Source organism: Podarcis muralis, chromosome 1 (assembly GCF_964188315.1).
Source record: "Podarcis muralis chromosome 1, rPodMur119.hap1.1, whole genome shotgun sequence".
NCBI classification, from domain to species: Eukaryota; Metazoa; Chordata; class Lepidosauria; order Squamata; family Lacertidae; genus Podarcis; species Podarcis muralis.
In genome coordinates this window covers 62019302-62039413 of record NC_135655.1, presented here as the reverse complement: position 1 = coordinate 62039413, position 20112 = coordinate 62019302, and the positions used below count along the sequence as shown (strand labels likewise).

Below are 20112 nucleotides of genomic sequence, written 5' to 3'. Positions count from 1 at the left end.
TCATTTTAAAGTTCATTCCAAATTAAGACTTGCTGAGTATAATACCTTTTATTTTACAGTAACAACAACAACAACAACACTTACCCCATATAGCCATAAAAATGGCGAAGAAGACAGTCCCTCCATTATCAAATAAGTGTGTAACCTTAGAAGAAAATGAAAAAATATAAGGCAAGTAATGGAATTATTAAGCAATAAAATCTACCATATGCTAATATGTTCTTAATTAAAGAGTGTCATAATACTGAACAATTGCAAACAGACTCGGGTAAAGTGGGTGCATAATTTCATTGGGTTTAAACATGGGCCATGCCTTCATGAACTCTATTAAAGGATCAGCAGTGGAATAAGCGTAAAATTACATCTATCATATTAGCTCATTGGGCTAATGCTGTGGAGGTTAATTCTCTGCTCATTTTCATATCCACTCGTGGCAACCTCCATCCTGGCTCAGAGGCCTAAAGCAATTGCCATACTAGCTCCCAATAATTCCTCAGTACCGCAGCTCTCTGTGTAGAGAGAGGATTCCTCAAATCCCCATCCTATTGTTGAGAAAGGAAAACATGCCTCTTTGGGGTTTTCATTCCCTCTCTCCCCTGCCCTTAAATCTACTAGACCTGAAAGTTTGTCATAGGAAATCCATTTTCATCCAGGTTACTCACCAACTTTTCCTGTTCCTTAATCTCTTCACTATGCACTGTTCCTGCCAGTTGTGAACAGGGGATTTGCCTATTCATAGTTGCATCACCAGGGACAAAATAAGCAGAACAGGCAGCAAAACACCCCAAAGTAACGGCACACTATCTTACAGTGAAGAGTAGGATAAAGGGCAGGTGCCAAGCTGAACTGCACTGAAGTAGGCTTTATTTCTTGCTGAGGTCCTCCATTCCACTGATGAACAGCTCTTACTGTCAAGGAAGCTCCTCCTAATGCTTAATTTCCTTTCTTGTAATTTGAATCCATTGGTTTGGGGGCTATGCTCTTGGGCAGCAGAAAGCATGCTTGCTCCACCTTCAATGTAACAGCCCTTTAGATATTTGAAGGTAGCTATTGTATCACTTCTCAGTCTTCTCTTCCCTAGGCTAAATGTACCCAGCTTGGTTTCCAGACCCTTGATAATCTTGGTCACATTCCCCAGCATATCCTCCAGCTTGCTGATGTCCTTCTTAAACCGTGGTGCCCAGAATTGGACACAGTACTCCAGGAGGGGTCTGATCAAGACAGAATAAAGTGGTACTATTACTTCCCCCACCACGCATTCAGTGAACTGGATGCTTGTGTGGTTTTGTTTAATTCTGAAAAGGGCTCAAAAAAGGAGAAGGAATCTGTGGCCCACTAGATGTTGTTGGACTTCAACTCTCATCAATGCCCCAGGCAGCATGGTTAATGGTTAGGAATGATGTAATCCAAAACCTCAGTCCAAAAATAACCTAACCTATGTTTTCCTATCACAATAAAAAAGAATAATAATAAATTGTCCAGTAGCACCTTAGAGACCAAATAAGTTTGTTCTGGGTATAAGCTTTCATGTGCATGGACACTTCTTCATGTATAAATGCTTGTTTTTAGCAAAGCTGTGATTCTGTTTTCCCTTATGCACAAGTGTGAACTGCTCAAAGTGCATTTGATAATGAATTGACTGTCTGCTGTCATTTTTATTCAGCTGTTCAGTAATTTATATAATCTGTTTTTCTATTTTATCTGCATGCTATGCTGTATTGTGTTTTTAATATTCGGTTGGGAGCCACCCAGAGTGGCTGGGGAAACCCAGCCAGATGGGTGGGGTATTAATAAATTATTATTATTATTATTATTATTATTATTATTATTATTGTTGTTGTTGTTGTTCAGATACACTTGGTGTATCTGAAGAAGTGTGCATGCATATGAAAACTTATACCCAGAACAAACTTAGTGAGTCTCTAAGGTGCTACTGGACAATTTTTTAATTTATTTCGACTGCGTCAGACCAAGACGGCTACCTACCTGAATCTATTCCTATCACAATATTAGTCTGATTTAGCTAAAGAAAACTGACATGAAGTTCACAGCATGCAGAGATTGTGAGCAGGTTTACTGGAACAAGAACTATTTCTAACTTAACCTGTAATACTGTAATTAATTCTGTTTGCCATTTAACTACCATTTATTTCCTCACCATTTAGACACAGTGTCTACAACACTTTTATTAATGGAAGGAGACTTCACTGCCAATGTTTAACTACTCTATAACTACACTGTGTTACATATAACCCCAAAGTCTAAGGAACAGCAATGGACCTTAGGAATGTGATGCTTGTAAGGCGATGGGTATCTGGGGAAAAGGAGTGCTGAGGAGGCTGAATAGTTTGCTGTAGGAGGATTTCATTCCCCACACAAGATGACATACTTAATTAGATGCCTTGAGACTTTTTCTCTTGCACAGTCCTCTTCAGGAACTGCAAACCTTAGCCAATTTAACACATCCCTGTTTTAATAGGAATGCCGTTTTCCAATAAGAAAATATTTACCAGAGAGGGGATGAAATGTTTACACAAAACAGACAACTATAATATATTTCTTTAGAGTGAATGTAATAAAAATGGTTTAAACAACATTTATAGTGTAGAATCCCTCTAGAATGTTTTATTTTCTTTTGAATGAATCCACTATATAGTGTGTAGTTATTTAACGCATATGTCTGATAAGCACTCAGGCCTCAGATGATTTAAAGTGCACATTTGACAAAGTGCACATTTACTACCCATTGCTCAAGAATATCAGCTCGGTAAGTGTGCTCCATGAATTTCATTACAGTGAATGTGGGATTCAAAGGTAACTCTGGTGTGGATGTGTGTGTTTATAGACAGACAGACAGACAGACAGAGTGCTATTAAAGGACTGGGAGGTAAATAAAATGACTGGGGAGTGATTTGTCGTATGTGTGAATCAGATGAAAATAGGAATGCTTCTGTTTTCAAATGGAAGTAGAAAAACCACAAATTCTTACAAATTAATGAAACAAAACAACTGTAATCTGTTGTTTTACATTGTATTTATGTATTTATTTAGTAATAATACAGATGAGTAAGGAATGCTGTAATCTTATTTTCATTTACGTCAAAGAAAGCCCCATTGAACTCAGTAGGGCCTGATATTGAATACACACATATAGGCAGGGCTTTTTTTCAGCCGGAACTTACCAGAACTCGGTTTCGGCACCTCTCAGGTGGGCACCATTGCCATTATAAGAGAACAAGGGAGGTGTTCATGGTGAGTTCCAGCACCTCTTTTTCTAGAAAAATAGCACTGCATATAGGTTTGCTATATCTGTAAAACTGCTTGTGTTATATATCCAGTGAATTCTTTCTGTTTGCAGAAGGCCTTTTGCTTTGAACAACAACTTTCCCTCCCTCTCGTCTCCTCTCCCTGTGTGCCCCACAACCCCTCTCCTTGATTGGAATAAAGCCCAGATCAGATGTTTTGGACGTGGAAGGAGAGGGAAATTCTGCTTCTGAAGCAGAAGTTCTTTCATGAACGTAATTACTTCATTGGATCCAACCCCATGACTACATAAATTAATCAAGAGCCAAAATGTACACAGGGTATACTGCTGGTCATGGGTCCAGAATATGTGAGCATCCTACTAATAACCCCAACAACAAATCGGGCATTGAGTATTTGCATTCCACACTTCAAAAGTCTTGAAGTGGTGTTTAAGTGTTTGATGTGAATTCATAATCATTTTCTGTCTCTGCAGAGCAGAAATATTTTCTTACAGAGCGGGAAGACAGGGAGGCAGGCTCTCAGCCCCACCACTGATAGCAAAGGGCCAAAGATATTCACTTGGCCTGGGTTGCTTTTATAGGTTCTATCGCAATAACCTGTTTTGGCAGGGCAAATCCTTGTGAAGTGATGAGCATGAAAGCTGAATACATTTCTGGGTTTGTTGCTGAAGAGTCCACCAAGCACCACTGTGCATTATAGGAGTGGGAACCTCTGGCTCTCCAACTGTTGCTGAACCACAATTCCCATCAGCCCTAGAAACATAGCCAATGGTCATGAATGGTGAAAGCTACAGCTCAGCGACTTACGGAGGGCCAGATGTCCCCCACATGTGGTACAATGGAAAAGCATTTGACTCAAATGACAACAAGAGGCCGTATGCAGTTTCCAACTGACGTATCTGAAGCATAGAGCTTCTAGAGCACAAAATAACTTACCTTTGCATAGATGCAGCTTTCATTGAGTTTTTGCAGGGTGCAATTCTTCTCACACATTGGACACATGACAGTTTCATTTGCCTCGCAGATCTCTCTGCTGCACCAGGAAATAAAGACAGCCAATGTTTATTCAGGGATGACTGATGTTTATGACATTCATTAAGGTAGCTGACACAGGCCGCAAGGCTTCTAATATTTGCAGCATTGTGTTTGTGCCTTACTTTGGAAACTGTACCTAAACTTATTTTATTGCACATGCACAACACAGGACATGGCAGTTTAATTATGATTTCATTGACAGTAGGATTTTTGGAAGTTCTGTTTCACTTTACCACCCCCCCCCCAAAGTCATATGATGGTCCTGGGATGAAGCCAAGGCAGATACCCTGGCAGGAAAGAAACCCTCAGAACCGAGTGCATAAAGTCAGCATGAAGTTGCTGGTGCAAGTTGCTTCTTCCTGATTTTGTATGATTCCTCTTTCCATTGCAACTTCCTGCACCACAACCCAGGCCCCAAATGACACACACATGGGGCAGGATGAAGAGTCCAGATATTCCCAGAGGTTTGGATTGTATCAATCTATGCCTTTGATATTGCCTGGCTGGTGATGATGATTAAAATTTCTCCCAGGCCTTGCTACAAAAACAAAGACATTTCTCCCAGGTCTTTCTACAAAAGTAGATATGGAAAAAGAAATATTTAAACCCATGCATTTCCTTTTTAAGCAACTGCTATCGACTGGAAAAACATGATAATCTTAGTTTTGTTTCTAGACATGAAGCACATATCAACTATAGTGCTTGCCAGTTTAATCATTGACTTATCTGAATACTGAGCTAGGTTTGAAACTCCAGTTCCCACAATCTGAAGACTCATAATCAAACAAAAAATTCAGAAACTGCTGAAGGGATGTCTAGCTGTGAATAGTAATTACCCCTCTGTTACCTGTGCATCATGTTTTGTGAAAGCAAGTTGTGTTATGCAGATTTGTTTTAAAAATCAAATTCATCACAAACCACTAGAGGGAATACTAACTTTACCTAAGTGCCAGCCTGTTACATAACTCTAAGAATTGATTTGCACTGCTGTATGCTTTTTAAAATACAACGAGCATTAATCACTGAAAACAGAAGGTTTCAAGGTGTGGGCAAGAATGAAGGCATATCAGCCATGCACTATGTTAACTGTTAAAAAAAGAGATGTTTCTAGTTACATCCTCTTCCTTCTTCTGAAAAGCAAGAACCTGTCCCCTAAACAAGTTTGTATGAGTACCTGTTATGTGTATCTAGTGCAAAAGGACCTGTATTCTGCAGATGCTCAGAGTCATATATCTCATATGGTTGTAACTACTTCATATGTAATTATATTAAGCAATTACATATGAAGTAATTATATGTTGAAAACTGCTGAATGCCCATTGTTGCATCATGTATTACTATGATATATACAAATGTATAAAATAACTGAAGAACATCCATGAGTCTGTTGCTGAGTCAAAATCTGTTCTGTATCAAACTTTCCATTGGTTCATATTATCCAGGTGGCAGCTACGAAGGCACATAACATGTCTGCAAAATATTACAAAACTGAGTTGTTAATTGCTTTAACTGATTTTTCTGTTTGTTTTAATAGTGTCTTATGTTGTATTTTATGGTGCCATGCACAATGAGGTATTTTATGTTGTAGCCCATCATGGGGTCATGAAATGACAAATGATGGGATAGATCCCAGTCCTGGCTTCTTGCACTTAAAATGGGTTTCTGATTACACTAAGCTCTGGTGAGGCCTGGCTAGCAAATGTTACATTTTGTGGACAAACCTATGAAGCCATTATCGACACACTCTGCTCATTTTTCAGTTACGAGCATCAACAAATTTGGAATCCAGTAGTCTTAAAACCAGATGGCTTTGTATTGACGCATTAAATTAATAGTTATGTCTTTGGGGGATGCTAATTTGTCAAACTGACATGAAGTCTTGTTGCATAATGAAAATCCAGGATGATCCTTGTGTTCCTTGACACTTTAGTTGATGAGGGTTAAAACAGTGCAGTGAATGTACTGCCGTTGTGCAGTGTAGCTATGCAATTAATATGTTAGGAATAATAACCACCTTTTCTGAGTTAGGGAGGAATACATTTAATTAATTAATTTTCAATGCTTTTCTGATCATTCCGTCAGTGCAAACATTTCAGCTTGACAGACAGAATGACACCCCTCCCCCTTCTCCTCACATGTGTCAGGAACTGGCTGGATAAAGTAGTAGAAGGCACCAGTCAGTGAACCCCCAAGGGAACCCCGAGAGAAGGATGGCTTAGAAGCTGGGGATTGGTAGTGGGACACCGAGGAGAGGTCAGAGGGGGGGGATAGATGCTGAAGAGGCAACAGGATTTAATGAGCAGGAAGAGCCTGTGACAGGGAATAGTTCAGACTCTGAGGCTGAAGCAGAGAAGGGGGGGAGGTCAAGAGACTGCTGAAGAATCCATGGAGTCTTCCTCTCCTGCTATAATAAGTTCCCCTTCCCCCTGGTCTCCAAGAACATACAGGATAAGGAGGAGAACAGAACAGAGGCCAGTGGTACGCACATGAAATTTGAGAATGCTTGGAAACATCTGAAAGAGGAAGAGCCTTAGAAAGGGTAGAAGGCAGGGACGTTCAGTCCTGGCAAGACCTACTGGGATGTGTTTCTGAGTTGTATGCTGTTTCTTTGATTAAAGAGTTAACTTCACTGACGATGGAGTCTTGTGCCTTTCATGTGACCTGTGTCTGACTCCAGCCCCTGGCAACATGATGGTTCATGGGTTCTCACAACACACATACACACCCAAGCCAATTTGGGGAGCCATGTGAGGAGAGGGCCCATAGCACAGGGCTTCTATAGATGAGCCTCTTTAGCTGAATCCCACCCACAGTTTTGATTATCAAAAGGCTTTCACAAATGTTTATTTATTTGTTTGTTAAAAGCATTTCTATCCCATTTCCCCTCATAATGATGCCTACTGGAATGAGATTTCTTCCCCAGAATATTTTTGTGGGTTTGCCATCTGTTTACTGTGAATAAGACTGTTTTGTGATTTGGCCTTGAGGCAATGGTGGATTAATGTCAGGGACAGGAGAGGGTTAATGGGACCAGGAGGATTGCTCAAACCTATTGGCCAGGTCTGGGGTTACCTTCCATTTGTTAGGGAAAGGTCTTGTCTAAATGACCTGTAGATGCTTTAATAATAGGCAGGACCTATCGAAACATGTGGAGAAAACATTTTGGATCAGAGAGTTTAATGTGCATCATAAACTTGTTCTAAGTAATGGTTCTAATTTCAAACCGCTGTTACGCTTTTTTCCAAGAAATAACAGACTAGCTGCTGTTTGTTGTCTGCTATGTTTTAATTAACTTTATTAAATGTGAAAAAGCAGTAAAATATATTCTTTTAAAAGAATAGGACATTAGAAGGTTTTGGACAGTTTTGCTTGGGGTGGGGGCATAGCTTTCTTCCCCCATCCAACCTAAGAACTGCGTGTTTGTATGCAGAGAAGTCACTGAATCATTAGAACTTTGGCTTGTGCAACAGAACTCCAACCCCCCCCCCATCCCTTCACAAACCCCAAATTTCCTCAGGGTTTTTCCCAACCCTCCAGAGCAATGTTCCTGGTTTTTATTTTATTGGAGGGGGGACACCAAAACAGCATCTCGGCATTGATTTCTTCCTTGCTCCCCTGTAATTCATAACATTGTCACATTGTGCTTTTCCTCAACTTCTCTCTACATCATTGGCTGTTGCCAAAGGGGGTAAGAGAATGTACAAAGTGATGGCAGCACAACAGAAGGTAACTGAGGCAAGATAACTTTATGATGCACAGGTCAGAATGGGGAGATTTTAGTTTCAAATGCTACATTGCATTGTCATGCTTTTATTTTATGGTCATGCTAGAATAATAACTTTTCAGTATTGAGAGAGTCATTTTGTCCCGTCCCCCCTACCTTTTGATGTAAATGCTTATCTAAGGAGGGAAAGTAGCTCATACCAGAATGTTATTTCATTTTTAATTACTATGAAGTGGATCTGCTGCATCTCAAAACAATCCTTAAAAAGCAAACAGAAACTGGACTGAAGATGATCACACACTAAAAGCATCATGCACACACCAAAAACCTTAGGCCCGGTACGAAAAACCCACCTTGTGATTCTTCCATATGATATTCAGGCAGCAGAGTGGGGCTTAGGCCAATTTGCATTATTCTCGTGATCCATTTCGACAGCTACTTTTGATAGGGCTTGAGAGCTGTCAGCTCATAGCGACAGAGCATGCTGTGTTATCCCACACCTCTTACCTTACTTGGCTGGAATCCATGGTAAATAATCCATAAAGGAAAACAAACAGCCCAACAAGTGCAGCAGGAATGAGCATCCCAGTATACCATCCCAGCCAAGCGAAATAAAGGCCAATTTTCTCTCCAAAATACCGCCTGCATAAGAAAAAGGTAAATATACAATAAGCTTAAATGTCAAAGTATGGTAATTGAATGCCAATGCCAGCCTTGGCAACACATCATTCACCTTAAGTGGAAGTGGAACTACTCTTCAGTTGGGATGGGATTTGGTTAGAAATGGGTTTGGCAAAGCCTTTTTATTTCAGTTCAACATATAATTTGAAGGCCATTGATTGCATTCAAGGTCAGCTTTCCCAATCTGGTGCTGGCCAGATGTTTTGGACTACAATTTACCTAAGTCCCAGTCAGCTGAGTAATAGTCAGGGGCAATGGGAGTTGTAGTCCAAAACTGGAGTTCATCACAGTGGAAAAGCCTGTTCTGGACCATACATATTTTTAATTTAACACAGTCAGGCACAACTAGAGTCCTGTCTGTTTCAAAAGAATGGCCATTGTAGAGACTCTTGGAGCAGGGAGTATCGTTGCTGTACTTAAAAAGTACATATGGATGCAACACTAAACCATAGTTTAACATGGCATGAACAAAACTCTGCAGCAAAATTGGCCTTGCAAATAGGCAGAGTGAAGTGATCACCTTGGGGCAGCTGATTTTGGTGGTCATAAAAGGAAAGCAAATTGTTAGTTATTATGTTATTACAATTGTATTTTTGTGGGACTTCGTTGCTGAAATGACTTGGCCTTACCTGAGTAGTAGACACCTTGACTTGCTGTTCTGCTCTGGCAGCAAAATGTTTTAGGTCAACCTTGCTCTGTGGTTGTTGTTTTTTCATAGTTTTGCATCTGATTTTTGCTTAACTGCAATTTCTTGTATTGATGTGTTAATGTGAACCATAGTTTGTTTAAAACCTTAACCTTTGGATTTCGAAACTGGCTTGTTTCAAAACAGCAACCCATAGTTTACCATAGTTTTAGCTTGAAACACTAAACTTCAATTAATGGAAAACAGAAGAGAAACTTTCAGCATCCTCCCGAGATGCTACAGGAGGAGAGGGGATGGGGGAAATGCATGAACCATTGGTTTGCTTGGCTTGTTCATGTCACATTAAACAATGGTTTAGCCAGATGTCAAAATGCAGCCAGAGTCTCTGGACATGGCCTAGGCAGTCCTTCCTTCCACACATGCCAATAAGTAGATCTGGTAACACCAGTAGCAGGTGGCATGGTGGGGTGACAGCACTCACCTGACCACTGGGTTGTTGCATGGCTGCTGCTTAACAGAAGGGAGAGGGAAAGGCAGAGGTGGTGGCAAATTTGGCACATTGCAAATGGACTGGGACAACCAATTCAGTGTGATTGCACTACTGTATTTGTGCTATTGTATTTATTTGCAGATGCATGCTAAATTATTATCTTACATTTTCTGAATACAGCATGCATTTCATCAGAACTAAGAAACAAATCAAAGTTTTTTTTAAAAAATCAATTTATACACTACTTAAAGCAGAGATGGAGAACTTTTCTCAGGCTGAGGGCTGGATTCCATCAATCATCCAGAGGGAAAAGTGCATGGCACAATAAATGTCTACCTATATAGGCCAGATTTCAACTGCACAAAAGTCAGAGGTTTATTTTTTTTACATATGCAGGGCCGTCTTACCCATAGGCACTAGGGGTGTGGGGCACCCAGGCACCCAGGGGCACCAGGCCAAGAGTCTGGGGCCTGAGAGTTGAGTCCGGGGAAGAGCCTGCCCATTGGTCAGAGTGCTGCAGTGAGCTCTTCTGCTGTGGGTGGCTCTGCGCTGTGAGTTTGGGGGCGACCGAATGCTGAGGCGGCCGGCCAGCTCCACCCTCCTGTATGCCTGGGACTGGGCAACCTGAGGGGGGGGGGGTGCCGGGTGGATCTTTGCACCACAGCGCCGCATATGCTTAAGACAGCCCTGTACATATATCCCCTCCATCCTAACTAGGAAAGGAAGAGACATTACTACAGTGCAAAGACACATTCCAGTCAGGCAAAACCACTTGAGAGTGTAGAACACTATTGGTGAGGGGTGTAGCCTAAGGACAAGGAGAGTGGCCAAGGGAGTGTGCTAAGGGCCAGATAACAGCGGCACAATAGGATGCATTCAGTCCCTGGAACAGAGGTTACCCCACCAATTTAAAACACTAGGCTGATATAAGGAGACTGTTCACAGCAGAATGTTCATTGGAACGTCATTCAGCCTTCCTCCCTTTTCATGGGACTAAACCGAGTTCTGCAGTATTCTTGGAGTACCTGATCAAATCCAAAGGCTGGTATTTATACCACATTCCCCACCGTGCCCAGCGCTCATATAACAGATGTCGATGATTCTGGGCTCCGTGAGTTTTGATGGGATGCCTGCTCTTGTGACTTCCCTGGAAGACAGATAGTGGAGGAGGGGGGATTGTTATGTGCTTATACAGAAGAAAAGTGTTCTTATGAAGAAATTAAGAAAAATATTAAAACAACATTTCTAATGGAACAGGACAGTTGCTCCATGTATTACTAAACAATACTGAACAGTACAGTCTTGAGCATACTCTGCTCAAGCTGAGGTAATTATAAACATCTCCACAGAAGGAAAACATTATTTTGGAACAAAAACAGAGAGATCCTTCTGGAAGTGCTTTTTCTTGACACCATAGAACTGAAGTACTTTCCAGCTGGAAGATACTGTCCATTATTAATGCAAGTATATGGTGCATTTACGTATAAAGTACACAATTGTTACATTCATCCTCACAATAATTCCCATGTTTAAAAATATTAGAAGGAAAAGCAGTGTGTGTGTGTGTGTGTGTGTGTGTGTGTGTGTGTGCGTGTGCGTGTGTAACATAAAGTTGCTGTATTGTTAATGATATTGCTTGTCTCAATATTGAAATTTAATTATTATTATTTTTTAAAAAATACTTGTTTTTTGCTAGTGCAATGTGGGGCACCCAATTTATGCTGACTGCAGTCCACCCCCACCCTCCTGAGAAGCTGCTCTTGAGGAATGGTGGAAAGTTTTGACTGCAGTTGAGGACTGACAAAAAATGGGGGCCCACTTTATGTGAATGGAAGCACTTCCCACTAGCATAAAGCCATTGCTGAGAACAATTACTATTGCATTTACACGCATATATAATAGCAGCAACAACAGCAATACTACTACTAATAATAATTATGATGTTGATGATGATGTTGGAAAGTCCAAAGGGTTTTTCTTTCTCTCACACATTCAGCTGAATGCACTTAGAATCCTCCCTCTGACTGAGAAACATACACAACAAGGATTCCCCATTACAGTGAGGATTCTAACCATGCTCAGCCCAACATCATCCCCAAAGCTTCCTGCTTGACTTGAAAGGTTGATTTGTCATGGAAGATGCAGGTATGGGACTTTGTGAGTGGAACTTGCCATCCCGCAGGCTGGTGCACTGGGCAGAACGTGACAGCAGTGAGTTGAAATAACATATTCCATTGTTTTATACTAATGTAGAACACCACTTAGGCCCTCTTCCAAGTTTTGGGGTGCATAGAAATGTTGTTAATCAAAAAAATTAATATAATAATATATAATAATATATGCACTATGCTACCTATGACTGGGGATGTGGGTAGCGCTGTGGGTTAAACCACAGAGCCTAGGACTTGCCGATCAGAAGGTCGGCAGTTCGAATCCCCACAACGGGGTGAGCTCCCGTTGCCCGGTCCCTGCTCCTGCCAACCTAGCAGTTCGAAAGCACGTCAAAGTGCAAGTAAATAAATAGGTACCGCTCCGGCGGGAAGGTAAACGGCGTTTCCGTGCGCTGCTCTGGTTCGCCAGAAGCGGCTTAGTCATGCTGGCCACATGACCTGGAAGCTGTACACCGGCTCCCTTGGCCAATAAAGCGAGATGAGCGCCGCAACCCCAGAGTCGGTCATGACTGGACCTAATGGTCAGGGGTCCCTTTACCTTACCTATGACTATCTGCTTTCCAGGAAACAAAATTCCTATTGCCTATGGCATGGACTAGAGAAACTTTTTTCAGCCAGAAGGCCATGTTCCCTTCTGGGCAAACTTACAGGAGTCAAAGGCAAAATCAGACAGAGTAATGAATTCAAATATCACCTTTGTACTGTAGGCTAGCTTCCACACATACACACAGTTCTCTTTATCCTCCATCCAAGAGTTTGAGAGCACATCCCAGCCAGGCAACAAACAAACAAGAAAACCTCAAGAAGAGTGCAAAGCAGAGCCAGGAGGGACGGTGCCTGGGATGGGTGCATGTCCTGGGGCCGGATAAAGGGGCTTGGAGGGCCATATGCAGCATCTGGACCTGAGGCTCCCCCTTGCTTGTGGGTGTTGTGCCTTAGGCTAGAACCTTGTGCTCATGAATAAACATGCTTTGGATGGGTTGCATGCTATGCAACAAATGACATCTAGCGCAACAAAAAACTACACAACGAAGATAGTTTGAAGAAGGGGTCCTCAGAGAAGACTGGCAGAGCGGAGAAACAGAAATACCTGGGAGCAAATTTACATTTCATTTTCGGACTGCAGGAGGTTAATGCAAACTTAGAATGAACATAGAATGAACTCAAAGCACTACTACTTAATCTACCTCGTGAGGTGGAAATGCAGCTTCGTAAGTTCCGTTGTTGAGTAATCTGTTAATGCCTAGGGAATGAAGAAGAAGACAATAACACAACTTAGAAATCAGGTTCCTCAACACAAGTGCTAACATCCAAGTGCTGCTCCAAAATGTGGATTTCGTTAATGTTATTTCTGCATTTCATTTGTGATATTTTTAGTTGGCTGTAAACCACTTAGAGATTTTCTTTGAAATATGAAGTAGTATATAAATTTCCTTATTAAGAATATTTTCTGGCTTTGTTCATGTTGCCACACATGCCCAGCTCCCCCCCCATTTTTCTGTCTGCTTCTTCTTTTTTTCTAGATAGGTTCAGGGGTGGTGGAGGGGCGGCGGGGGCCCTGGGTGTCACCACTGAGGGGGGTGACAAAATGCCGGGTGGCACTCACAGTGGGGCCTGCAGCATGCATGAGCCACACATCTCTACTGAGAGTGATGTGGTGGCTTGGGTGCCCGCAGGCTCCGTGCTGCCCCAAACGGTCCCCCCCCCCAGCTGTAGGACAGCTGAGTGGGAGGAGGCCGACTCCTCAGAGGCCCCATGGAGCGTCCTGCCCCAGCTCACCAACCCCACAGGCAGCTGACCCCACCCCCGCAGGTGGTTGGATTTGCCCCCATGGTTGGCTGGCCCCACCCCTGGGTGTAGGGCACACGTGCCACCCCAGGCGCCCGATTGGCTTGCTCCGCCGCTGGATAGGATTACCCTGCTGACAAGCACCTGGGTATGGAATGAATTGCAACACACACACAGACACAGAGCAATCTTGATGCCATCACACAAAGGCCTCAAGTGGGCCTATTGCACTGTAATATCTTCAATGCACACTTGTGCATATGCTTCAGGGTTTCTGTGTGTGTTTTTGCAGCGTACAAAAACGGAATCCTGATGTGACAGTGTGGTGGCTTTCATGTTCTTCTTTGGCTGGTTGCCAACAGGCCAATCCAGACAGGTTTTTACATTTAAAAGGAAATGTCCAAGGTGTGGGGTTTTTTGGGGGGTGGGGTGGGGTGGGGCAGGCTCGGGCTGCTCTTCTTGTCATGGCTTCTTTCCCTGGCTCTGGCTAGCAGCATTTCGGGCTACCTCTTTTTTTGCTCTTCAAAATATGGCAACCCTAATGCTAGTTCTCCTTAACCTGAAACGATGAACCCATTCAAAAATCATTATATGCAAGGCTAATGGTGTTTCAAGTCAAGTCAGCAAGTTTCTCCAAGCAGATAAAAGCTCTTTGCTCTTCTGCTTCTCATCTGGTCATTTGCTAATATGGTTACTGTCAAAAGCTAGGAGGCGTGGATCAGTTTGCTGCTTGTTGGACTCAAGTCTGAGTTTCAAAGTTCTAGATTTAAAAATGCTGCTAACAATAAACATGCAGCTCCTACACTGGGGCAGAGGATGCTGTCCTTTACACCCCCCCAATGCTCACTTTAGAAGGATCCCCACGGAATCCCCACAGCTTTAGTTGCAGGAGGAACTTTGTTTCCCCCAGTGAGTTGATATATTATTTCCAGTTTCATAATGAAAGTGATGTTGTTTGGTTTGTTTCTTTATTTGTGCTGGCATCTAGCAAAATAAGAACTTGTGGCACAACTGAACGTTTTGGGGGAGGTTTGTGCTCTGTTTTGTTATGGCTGATAAGCAAAACAACTAAATACATTATTTGCATCCCTAATAAAAAATAAGTTCCAAAATAATTATAGTGGGATGGCTATGAAGAAGACTGAGTGCAGAATGAGGAAATTAAAAGAACTGGATGTAGATACCTTGCACAAGTATACAGGTAAGGGGCTCTTCACAAGTGCAAAACACCTTTGGATTCAAGCCTTTATTAACAATCTTTGTTAAATTGGCAACTATTGTTAGTTTTCTGTGAACTTCTAGGGTTGCCATACGTCCGGAAATTCCTGGACATACCCGGAATACTGCAGTCAGAAGCAGCATCTAGGCGGAAATCGGTAAAATGTCCGGGAAAATCTGGATGTGTGGCAACCCATGTTGGCAGCGTCTCTTTTGTTGATTTTCCTTAAAAAAACAGCTGAATTTGTGAATTTGCCCAAAAGCTCAACTACTTTGCCCCCTCCTCCAAAGCTCAACAACTATTTGAAATATGGTAACCCTATATGAAGAATCTTATGGACGCCTCTTCCTCCAGGAGGAATTCAAGTGCATTCCAAAGCTTTAGGTTTGTGTTTTAATGTCAATTAAGGGACTCTGCTGTCTTAGCACAACAAATCTGCTTTTTAGAAATAATTAGGCTGGATCTAAGCACATCAAAGAAGCATTTCCGTTTAAAGCATTGTAAATCTAAACAGGGAAAACAGGTAGAGAAAAACGGGACTGCACATCGCCATCTGGTGGCACAATGTTATATGGCACATACAATGCATATAAATCACTTTTTCTTTACCAGTCCTTAGTCTTTTCATGGTTTGAATAGTGATGGGGAAAGCTATTGAAAAATACAGGATGACTGACAGACTAATTAACGGAAACGAATGTAAACACCCTGCAAGCAAATGAGAATGAATGCTTATTGTCCTGTAACTAACAAATCAGAAGAAATGTTCAATAAAGGCTGGATATAATCTAACATGTGCGTAAGCACTGTGCAAGCAAAACTGGACGAAAGCTTAAGAAAGTGGTCATTTGGAGTGTCCCCAGGTGAAAATTCCATGATGTCTTCTCCAATTGGATGTTATCTATATTTTAGTTTAGATATTCACTCAATAATTTTGGCTGGCAGAGCATATGTTGCTAACGACAAGCAGTCTTAATACCCAAGTGGAATTATACCCATTTTTGATTTCCCATCTTCATACTTCGTTCTCTGCAGCATATGGTGTACTATTCTACTTCTTGTGGAGTTGCTGAAGAAACTGTCTTTGTTGTTTATTGTAAAACTGTTGAAGAGATAGTTGATGTCGATTAATTTTCAAAGCAACTGTCAAAATATCACCATACAATATATCTCACAACGAACGAAATAGCTCCACACATTAAATACAAGCACTGGCACCTGAGCCTTTGATTTTCTGCCATTCAAACGTCTGTCAGTAAACTTCCTTTGCCTTTTGGGTTCGCCTGCTGTCCTGTTTCCACAGCAGTTGCCCTTCCCAATATCACTCCCCAGCTAAGGTTCCCTTCTGCTGTTTCAGCACGCACTTCTTGTGCCAGAAACCTTTGCCTCCCTGGAATGGTTCGGATGCCATATGGTCAATGATGCCCTTTCCATCCCATGATTTTCAAATAATTAACTCCAATGTGGTTCAGAACCTAAGCTTAGGCTGCAATCTTATACCCACTTACCTGGTATTAAGACCCACTGAATTCAGTGGGACTTATCGGTACTTCTGAATAGACACAATTAACATGTTTCTTTAAAAGGCCATGTATTAAGATCTTATTTATATCACTTGAATTGTTCAACTTGTAGTTCGGTCTAGTTAAATGAATACTGAAAAGCAAATCCATGAGTGTCAGGTGACTTCAAATGTTCAAGGATCTCATTTAAAATGTGAGCAACTAAAACCTGAAACATTTTAATTTCTGCAAGTAGTGCAATTCAAGCAATCTTCAAGCTGGTTCTGAGACAATGGCCTTTTCAAATAAGCTTCCAAAACTTTATGTACACAAAACACTATAGGGTATTTTGCTGACCTGCTAATGTCCAATTGGATGGCCCTGCACCACTGAGATTTCCCTCTTGGGTCACAAAATTCATGAATATGAGATTTATGGTTTTAATCAGGAACATTCAATTGTGATTCTCCTTTATGAAACAAAAATGTAGCACTTGTGGTGCTGGCCCTTAGGATTTCAGAGTAGCTCATACATTTTGAACTTAGTATTGTTGCTCTGAGAATACTGCAAAATTACCCTGGAGAAAAGAAAGCCAGTCCAGGGGATGGTACTGGTGCCTGATCCTACGTTGCTAAAGGTCTATCGCTAGAAGATATCACTGAATATAGATGACAGATTTTTTAGAATATAAATACCATTCAGTTTTGACATCAGCCATCTGTTAATGATGATTGATGTTATGTCACCTGCTGAGGAAAAGTGAAATATTAATCAGGGTGCCTTATGAATATATACATATGGGTCCCCCACTTACTGATGTATGCGTGCGCGACTGAAGGGCGCCGTATAGCAATCTGTTTCTTCCAGGTCAGGAAGCGCTTCTTTGTCAAGTTTCATTGGATTTCTGGGCAACCAGCTCTTCAGTTCTCTCATATTCCTCTGCAAACTGGAACATTGGGGGGGGGGGAATTACTTCAATATCTTGCATGTATTTTGCCTAGAGATTTCGCTACATGCTACCCGGCAATGGGAGGGTTGTACTAGAATGGAAAACAAAGAAGATGAAGCCATGTTCTTTATAATGTCCTCCTCTTCAAAAATGAAGAAAAATAGCTGCATAACCAGGGGATAAAAAAGGGATTAAGTGGCACTGCCTACACTAGGAACATAGGAAGTTGCCTTGTAGCAAGTCAGACCGTTGAATCCATCTAACTCACTATTGTCTGCACTGACTGGCAGTGGCTGTCCAGGGTTTCGGGCAGGAGTCTCTCCCAAACCTATCTGGATATGCTGGGGATTCAACAGGAGACACATGTGCTTGCAAGGCAGATGCTCTACCAGTGATGTGTGTTCTTTCCCCCTTGCTCTGGTTGGGGGAAAATGGAATGGAATGGCCCACATGAATGAGTTTAGAGAAGAGATAAGGAATCTCTGCTAGCCCCTGATGTTTTTTCCACTCACAACTCCCTTCTGTGCCAGTCAGCAAATTCAATGGTCAGAGAGTTTGGGAATTGTAGTCCAGAAATATCTGGAGGTTCAGAGCTTCCCTCACATAACTCATGGGTTGCCATTCAGTCTGAGGTGAAATATACAATGAGGCCTCACAAATATAATTGCTGTGTTTCCATTATACCTGTTCACTAAACATCCCACTCCAACCTGTATTCGTAAGCTGCAATAGAATTAATATGTAGGGCCTGTGACAAAAACATTGTAGCAAAATAAAAACAGAGTCATCTGCATTTTACATTCTTTGACTCTATTTGGTTTGTTAGTGAGATGTCTCTCCACAAGACAGGACATTTGACTAGATCTATCCGGGCTCTTCTTGTGGTATTTATTTGAATTATTTCTAGGCCACCCGTTGACCAAAGTCTCTCCTGGGTGGTTTACAAAAATCAATAAAATATACAAATGCAATGCATAAAACAATCTCTCTCCAAATATTGCTCTTCTATTGAGGGCCAAATTACAGGCCTCTTGAAGTGTTATGAAGAGGAACTACAGGTTTGGTCTGCCCTTGTCACCACAGAGCTCCATCAGATGCTCTCATGTTCAGCTGTTGCTGCTGCTTCTGATGTGGAGATGCACAGAGGGAGTTGAGAGAGAAGAGCATCTAGAACGGTGGCCCATCTAGTCCAGCATCTTGTTCCAACAGTGGACAATCAGGAACCGATGGGAAACCTGCAAACATGATCTGAGCTCGAGCCCTCTCCCCTCCTGTGGTTTCTAGCAACTAGTATTCAGAAGCATTGCCATCTCTGACATTGCCATCTCTGAGCAGAGCATAGCTATTGTGGTGAGTAGCCAGTAATAATCTTATCCTCCTTGAATCTGTCTAATCCTCTTTTAAAGCCATCCAAGTTAGTGGCCCTCACTGCCTCCTGTGGGAGTGATTTCCATAGTTTAATTACGTGCTGCACAAAAAGTCCTTTCATCTGTCCTGACTCTTTCAACATTCAGTTTTATTGGACGCCCACAAGTTATGAGAGAGAGGCAGAAAAAACTTTTCTCTACCCACTACCTCCATGTCATGCATAATTTCCTCTCTTACTCACCTTTTCTCGGAACTAAAAACACTCAGGAAGAAAGATTTGGGCAATCTCACCTGCCATTGAACCCAATATGTTTGGACTACATGCAAATTTGGCTTTAGGTGTCATCTCCAGAACATAACTCCTATGTAAGTTGCAGGCTTACTGTATGGTTTTTGAGGTAAGGCAAAGGCCAGAACGGTACACGGTATTCCAAATGCAAGCACACAATTTGGCAGTTTTATTTCCCATTCCTTTCTAATGATCCCCGGCATAGAATTTGCCTTTTTCTCAGCTGCTGCACACTCCGTTGACATCTTGTTGAATGTTACTTTTTTTGATGTAGGTTGCTTATTTTAAAGTTTTGTTTTATTATCACATTTACTATTGCATTAGATTGCTATAAGATGTACATATTTTGTTTCTTCAACTTATAAACCGTCTTGAGTACAGTGGTGCCTCGCAAGACGAAATTAATTCGTTCCGCAAGTTTTGTCGTCTTGCGATTTTTTCCGTCTTGCGAAGCACGGTGTCGGGAAAGTTTTTGAAAAGCTTCAAAAATCACCAAAGTCTTTAAAAACCTCAAAAAAGGCTACCACACCGCGTTCTATGAGTTGCTCCTTGAAGTCAAGTCGCAACTGTATTAACAGTGTTAAGAAAAAGGAAACAAACTTGCAAGACGTTTCCGTCTTGCGAAGCAAGCCCATAGGGAAAATCGTCTTGCGAAGCAGCTCAAAAAACAAAAAACCCTTTCGTCTAGCGAGTTTTTTGTCTTGCGAGGCATTCGTCTTGCGAGGTACCACTGTATTGTAAGATAGAAAGACGGTATACAAATTAAAAATGATGATGATCTTCATCAAGCTATCTCGTTCTTAGTCGGTTGCTGCAAGTTCAGACCCCATGACCATGTATGTGAAATTAAAATTTATTTATTTACTTTGCCCTGACGTGCCGTGCAACACTTTGCACTTGTTTACACTGAATTGCATTTCTGATCTAGTGTCGGGAAAAACACATCCAAGATCAAAGTGCTGGTTGCAGTCACCCAGCAGTGGG

The 20112-nt window shown here is 41.8% G+C and overlaps 1 protein-coding gene across 4 annotated transcripts in view; it reads right to left on the bottom strand.

Moving 5' to 3' along the window:
* The window catches only part of ANO3 (anoctamin 3), a 233760-nt gene that overhangs the window by 38135 nt on the left and 175513 nt on the right, over positions 1-20112 (bottom strand). For all 4 annotated transcript variants that reach the window (XM_077929690.1, XM_077929694.1, XM_028729269.2 and 1 more), the window contains 7 exons: positions 17337-17468; positions 16016-16122; positions 13201-13256; positions 10868-10989; positions 8533-8667; positions 4203-4299; positions 85-145 (listed from right to left, as the gene is read on the bottom strand). In XM_077929690.1, the coding sequence (XP_077785816.1) occupies positions 85-145; positions 4203-4299; positions 8533-8667; positions 10868-10989; positions 13201-13256; positions 16016-16122; positions 17337-17468 (710 nt within the window). The remainder of the gene's footprint in view (positions 1-84; positions 146-4202; positions 4300-8532; positions 8668-10867; positions 10990-13200; positions 13257-16015; positions 16123-17336; positions 17469-20112) is intronic.